The sequence below is a fragment of the Vanellus vanellus genome (genome assembly GCF_965231255.1).
Source record: "Vanellus vanellus genome assembly, contig: HAP1_SCAFFOLD_850, whole genome shotgun sequence".
NCBI lineage: Eukaryota > Metazoa > Chordata > Aves > Charadriiformes > Charadriidae > Vanellus > Vanellus vanellus.
Genome location: NW_028127622.1, coordinates 18,906 through 25,583, shown reverse-complemented (window position 1 = coordinate 25,583; position 6,678 = coordinate 18,906). Strand labels below are relative to the sequence as shown.

Here is a 6,678-nt window from a genome sequence, read left to right as displayed (position 1 = left end):
GTCCTGAGCAACCTGCTGTAGCTGACCCTGCCTCAGCTGGGGCTTGGACTACACGGTCTCCAGAGGTGCCTTCCAACCTCACCCATTCTGTGAGTGTAGAGGACAAAAGTAAGACAGAAAGAAATGAGAACAGATCCCCTTGGCCACAAACACCTTGGTCTCCTGTGGAGAGGACCTGTGATGAAGAGAGGAAACTTATAATGAGGAAGGAGTAGCAGAGATGGAGTGTTATGCACTGACTGTAATCCTCCATTTCCCATCCCTCGTGTGCCTCTCCAGGCGGGAGTGAGAAGAAGAAATGCAAATGCAAATGAAGGAGTAATTTGAGCCTAGGGAAAAAAAAAAAAAAGTGGGGTGGGGGAATGGTCTAAAATATTTAGTCATAGTTTCTGACTATCCAAGTCTACTTGACTTGGCAATGAACTGATAATTTGTAAGTGATTTCCCTGTCTTTGTTTTGACCCATGATCATCTTTCCCCTCGTATCATCTTGAGGACGGGGAGCGAGTGAGCAGCTTGGTTGTTGTCTGGCTGCTGGTCAAGGTTAACCCACCTTTCATAAACCCGCTTTCATTCACAACCAGACTGGAGAGCACTTTGTAACGTGTGTGGTGGGGATGGGAGAAGCAGATACTGGGCTGATTGTTCTTGAATTCTGAGAGAACTAGACGAGGTAATCTGCTGACCTCTTCGGTCTCTAGCTTGCAGGCTGTAATTCTTACTTACACGAGGAGATGAATAAAAGTGTGCAGTTTCCGTTAGGTGTGACTGTGCACTGCTGTGGAAAAACTGCTTCCACAGACTAACAGCATGACTGCAGTTTTTGGAGATGTCTGCCTGCACAGCTAATTTTCCTGAACATTTCCTTTGTCTTTGGGCTTTTCACCATAGCCTAAGATAACATTTGGAGCTTGAGAGTTGGTTTTGGAGATGGTCTGCAACCTTAGCTTTGAGTGTCCGTGTTTATGCTACTTTATGTGCCTTTTAGATGGCTTTATCTGTTGCATGATCTTGGAGTTGAGCGGCACTTTTTCCCTCTTTGAGCAGTTATTTCAACACGCTCAGTTTTTGAAAGATGAGTTTTAGTGAACACCAGGTTTTTTACAGTGCTGTTTAAGCTGTTGCTGGAATTAGCGCTCAGCATGAGCAACTTGTAATTGGAGTCAGACAGAAAAATTGAAACACTGGGGCCTTTTGTCTTTAAGATGGCTGTGACTGGTGGTGGTGGCTGCGTTTCATTTGTTGCTCCAAGAGCAATGGCTATGTGGCTGGTCAGAGTCTAGCTTAGACCTCAGTCATTACAGTATTATGTCAACTCTTGCTTTAAGAAACAGTTGATAGCTGTTTCAAGAGATGCCGGTGTGAACAGGGTTAAATTTGACAGGGTGGACATGTTCTGTATTGCATTTACATCTCCGAACTGGAGTGCGGGGAGCTTGAGGTGTGCAGACAGCTTCAGGGATTAGCAAAATGGTTGATTGCAGTATGGAGGCTATGTGATGTGTACACAGACATTGCTACAGGTTCACTCACTGTAAACCTGGTGAAACTGTTTGTTTTCATCTGCTGGCTTTCACTGGCATGGACAAATGTAAAAGGTGGAAGATAAACAGAATATAAAAAATACCCACTGGTAAGTCAGACGCTGCTGTGGGATAATTGAGTGTTTTGGTGGTTTGTTGAGCACCTCCGTTTTTGGAAGGACACCTGCATTCTCTCTGCTCTCTTTTTTTTTCTTCCAGATTTTGATGTGTCCAGAACATGAAATGGAGAGGGTAAACATGTACTGTGAAACCTGCAGAAGGCCTGTTTGTCGTCTATGTAAACCGGGTGGATGTCATGCAAACCACAGAGTAACAACCATAAGCACTGCCTACAAAACCTTTAAGGTAAAAGTAAATATTGTTGGACCTGGCCTTAAGAAGGGGGAAGAGCACTGAGCCTCGGGTTTAAGGGCAAACTTCCCCTGGCAGGATGCCAGGACGTGTGTTTGGAGGACACTGAACGAGTCATGAGGCATGCTGCTGTGCAACATCTGTTAATGTATATATTAGAGTGACATAGTGTGCGGCTAAGAAACTAAACTATATTTTCTATGAGGCTTCAAACAGAACCCCTTAAAAGCGCTTCCACCTTATGTTAGCCAACTGTGCATCAGGACTGACCAATGCAGAAGGTTTAAGAAGTTAATGGTTTACAATCTGGCTTTTTTAAGGCAAGTGTCCTTGTGGCTTGGGTTAGCTTATACTTCAGAAGCACTCCTGAAGAATCTGCATCGGCAGTTATCTGCTGGGACGCTGTATGTTTTTGAAGTTGCAGAGCTGTTGATTCCCTAAGCACCATACAACAGGGCAGACTTGCAAACACTGCTTTGTTATTAAAGAATGATTGCTGCTGCCTCCTCTTCTTCCTTTGCTTCCTCTCTTGCTCACAGGAGAGAAAAAAAAAAAAAAGCCCATCCCAGCCTGCCTTCTGCTCTTTGGCCTCCTCGCCTGTTTGCAAGGCTTTTCCTGTACAGCTGTTAACTCTTGCAACTAAGGAAGTGCAGAGACACTCCTAAGTTCAAGTTTCCAACCACTCATTTTTCTAGCAAACCTTACTACAGATGAGTTAATAACCTATGAGGCTTTTCTATTAGTTCTGGTAATGTCTTGAAGACTCGTGTTCCTAGCCTAAGAGAGAAGGTGACTGCTGTGGCTGGGGAAGGATGAGCCAGCTGAGGCTGTCACCTCTTCTCCTCAGAGGCTGTGCCACCAGTCCTGCACATGGCAGTGGCCTGATGTCCCGGGCCAGTCATGGCGGGTCACTGAGCAGTTCTCCGCAGGGTTGCTGCTCATAACTGATGGCAGGCTCTTGTCCTCGTAACTACAGAAACTGAGTGCTGGCTGGGTGGCCCACCTGTGCTTGTTGTCAGTTTGGGTGGGATGCCCTTGTTCTGCCTGCCAGTTTGCTGTTTTATTTTAACAGGAGAAGCTTTCAAAAGATATCGAGTACCTCATCAGTAAGGAGAGCCAGGTGAAAGCTCGCATCACGCAGCTGGATCTGCTGCTGAAAGAAACAGAGGTGAGAGTGGCTTGTGGGTTGTCTGGGGACGGACCTCGCAAGGACACAGCAGGGACTCCAAATGGAACAGTGAAGTGTTCCAGATCCTTTGGGTTTTTTTTTTGTTAGCCAGCAAAACCATTTCTGAACAGTTTGTGTTGGTTCTGAGTCACAGACGGTAAGACCTAATCCTGACAGTGTGGGAAATTTGGGCAACCTACAGAGGGAAGTTAAGTTTTGGGTGCTGCTGTGAATTTAATTGACATAAAGCTTATTTGATACCTTACCCAAAGAGAGGTGGGTTAGACTTACAGCTCTTGCATATGAGTGGTGCTGCACAATTTATGCTGTCTGTTTACCTTGAGGATGTTGCAGTGAAGTCAGAATTAAGGGCAAAATCTCCCTGCAGAAGAGTCAGAGCTGGGAGCTCACATACGAGCTGAAAAACGCAATGGCAAAAATTGGCAGGAGCTCCTGGCCCTGCCTGTATCTTGCTGCAGATGGCCTTTGTGCTTCATAGTTCCTTTTATCCAGGGCACTCATCAGAGGTGGCACTACAGGGCATAGGGGAGAAACTGGGCTGGACTCCCAGTTCAGGGTGACTGGGGAAGGTGGAAGAGCACCTAGGTCTTGGGCATGAAGACTTCAGACGCTGACTTGCTTTTACAGTGCTTTTCCATGAACTATTTAGACAAACGCTGTGCGTAACTCAATACATAATCGGAGGAATAATTTCCTGCTCTTTCCTCTCTGTGTTAACATAGGAGACGCTTACTAGCTTGGGTGCAGTGCTGATTGCATTTTCAGTGTTGAAGAGCATAACAAAGCTCGTTAGTCTTGTCAGTCAAACAGATGACTAGTTTGCTCTGATCTCTTGAACAACCCTAAGTACGTTTCTGTACACAGCCACAGTGCTGTGGGATCCGTCTAAAATGTCTTTTGTTCCCTCCTAGTGCAACAGTGAAAGAGCTAAAGAAGAAGCATCTCAGAGTTTTGAGAAATTATCTCATGTCCTGGAAGAGAAGAAATCCGCAGCTCTTAGGGCAATTGAAGCTTCTAAGAATTTAAGGCTGGAAAAATTGCAAACACAAGCAGAAGAATCTCAAGGGCTCCTGGAAAATAATGGCCTTGTAGGACTTGCTCAAGAACTGCTTAAAGAAACCGATCCATCTTGTTTTGTTCAAACAGCAAAACAACTTCATGTCAGGTATCTTATTAATTATCTTCCGTTCGAGGTACAGGTACTGTTCCAGGGATGTCTGGTCAGTCATATTCTTTGGACACCTGCTAGGAAAGTACTGAATGCAAGTACTTTGTGTTGCAGAGCCTCAGAGGCGGTCCCGGTACCATTCAGTAGAAATTCCTATATTACAGTGTGCGTTAAAAAACAGCCCAGAGGAGGGGCTCTGTCCTGCGCCAACGCCTAGCCTTCTTCAGTAGGACTGCAGTGGAAGGGTAACCCATTCAGCTCACTGATACAGTCCTTTGCTCAGAGATTGCATCGGGTATTTGCAAGTTAATCTAACAGGTCTCTTCTGGCTTTAAACTCTTTGATCTGAATAGTTGTGCTCCATTAGCGCTTCACACCTATTTTGTTCTTTGAATGTAATGCCCCAAATTGTTAAAATGCTCTGCCAACCAAAAGATTCCCTGTTAGTTATCTTTACACTGATGTACAAAAGGCCTTTAAATTTTGCATTTTAATTCTGTCTAGAGAGACAAGTTTCTGGGACACGTGAGTAAGTACCTGAAAAGAGAACTTTCTTTAAAGCAAAACCTAGCGGTTTTGCTTTAAGGAATGCACCCATGTGAATTCCTTTTTCCCTCTTCTGCCATCCCTCTGCTTCTGTGCTTTCAGAATCCAAAAAGCTACTGAATCTCTGAAGAGCTTCAAGCCAGCAGCTGAAATTACTTTCGAGGACTTTGTGATGGACATAGCCAAGCAAGAAGAGATCCTTGGTGACTTGTCCTTCCATTCCAATGGCAAATTATGAGAGCATCACGTCTTTCTTGAGTTATAGCTTTAAGGGCTTCTCTGGAAAGAGGCAAAACTTGTGCAGGGCTGCAGTTGCAGAACTCAATCTTGTGACTTGCATTGTCCCTTCTGCCTCTGTGATTCACAAGGCGTTACCTGGCAGCAATGCTAGCTTCAGCTTTGATAAAGAAGCTAAGATGCCATGGCATTCAGAACCAGTTTACATTGGCTTCCAAAATATTGTAGTTAAGTAATACTAGGTCTTCCTAGCAGCTTTTTGTCGTGATTGCATGACAGAAAAGAATAGGTTTTTATATGGTTTTTTAGTTGCCAGCAAAAATAAATAATACAACTTTCAAAGTAAAACCAGAAAGGATTTAAGTGCATGAACAGACCCATCCTCATCTGCACTCTTTGACTGAGTCAGATTTCCCCCCCCCACTGTCCCCCCAGTGCTGTAGCCACTCAACAAAGGGCTTCTGTGTTTAATTCTAAAACAACATGTATCTACATTTGAGGTTTTTTTCTCCTGAATCTCTGTCATTCCAGGTCTAGAAATACCAGAAATCAATGAAGAGCAGAGCAAAATGTACAACAAAGCTCTGATCAGTTGGGAATGCCCTGGGAAGACAGACTCAGCTGATATCTATGTTCTTGAGTATCATAAGCTTAATAGAGAAGAGGAGAGTACAACGTGGCAGGAGATCGAAGTTTGCAGCAAGAGCAAAGTAATATCTGATCTCGATGACGACAGCAGCTATGCCTTCAGAGTTCGAGGATATAAAGGATCCATCTCCAGCCCTTGGAGCCGAGAAGTTATCTTGCGTACGCCTCCAGCCCCAGGTATTGGGTTTTCTTATGTCCACGAGCTGCTGGTGGTGTTAAGAGCTGTAGGTGGTTTCCAGTAGCTCCCAGACTTCTACTACACTGTTACCGGTTGTATACATGTTTAAAAGCACTGTTAACAAACAGGTTAAGTAGGTAGCATACTGAGACTGTGTTAGCTTGCGTAATGTTCCTGGTAGCCTTTAAAAGCGAGGAATTCTAGTAAATATAGTTTATAAGCACAGAAATACTTAACTAAGAGAAAATTTTTTGGGATGCTGTTTTTCAGTTCTCAGTTTTCTTTTTGATGACAAATGCGGGTACAACAGTGAACATCTCCTGCTGAACCCAGGAAGAACCTCTGTGGAAAGTAGGGCTGGATTTCCTCTACTGCTGGGGTCTGAGCGCATGCAGGCCGGATGCTACACAACCCTGGATTACATCATTGGCGACACTGGGATTGCCAAAGGGAAGCACTTCTGGGCTTTTCACGTGGAAGCCTATTCCTACCTGGTGAAAGTGGGAGTTGTTTCTAGCAACAAGATACAGAGGTTGTTCCATAATACCCATGATGTGACCAGCCCAAGGTAAATTGCAGACTCTTGCTTAATACATGTTTTGTATAAGGAGATGGCTTTTTAAAAAATAAATTAAGAGCGAGCCTGGTCTCAATTAGTATACAAGATGAACCTAAGCAGTGGGAAGTGGCTTGAAGGATATAGTGTAAGCAGGTTGTCCTGTTCATCCTCTACTATTAGTAGGAAGATGTTCTAATTGTCCAGAGTCCTATTTTCTTTCTTTCTGGGAAAGAAATCGGGTTTCTACAGATATCAAGA

At 44.3% G+C, this 6,678-nt stretch overlaps 1 protein-coding gene across 1 annotated transcript; it reads left to right on the top strand.

Annotated features, from left to right (window-relative positions):
* Positions 1–1,742: 1,742 nt before the first annotated feature.
* LOC309685160 (E3 ubiquitin-protein ligase TRIM36-like) lies at positions 1,743–6,433 on the top strand (the record flags this gene model as incomplete). Its single annotated transcript, XM_082500969.1, has 6 exons — positions 1,743–1,889; positions 2,968–3,063; positions 3,996–4,249; positions 4,901–5,025; positions 5,567–5,860; positions 6,132–6,433. Coding segments are annotated over 6 exons (1,218 nt in total), but the record flags the coding sequence as incomplete, so codon positions are not given.
* Positions 6,434–6,678: the final 245 nt, after the last annotated feature.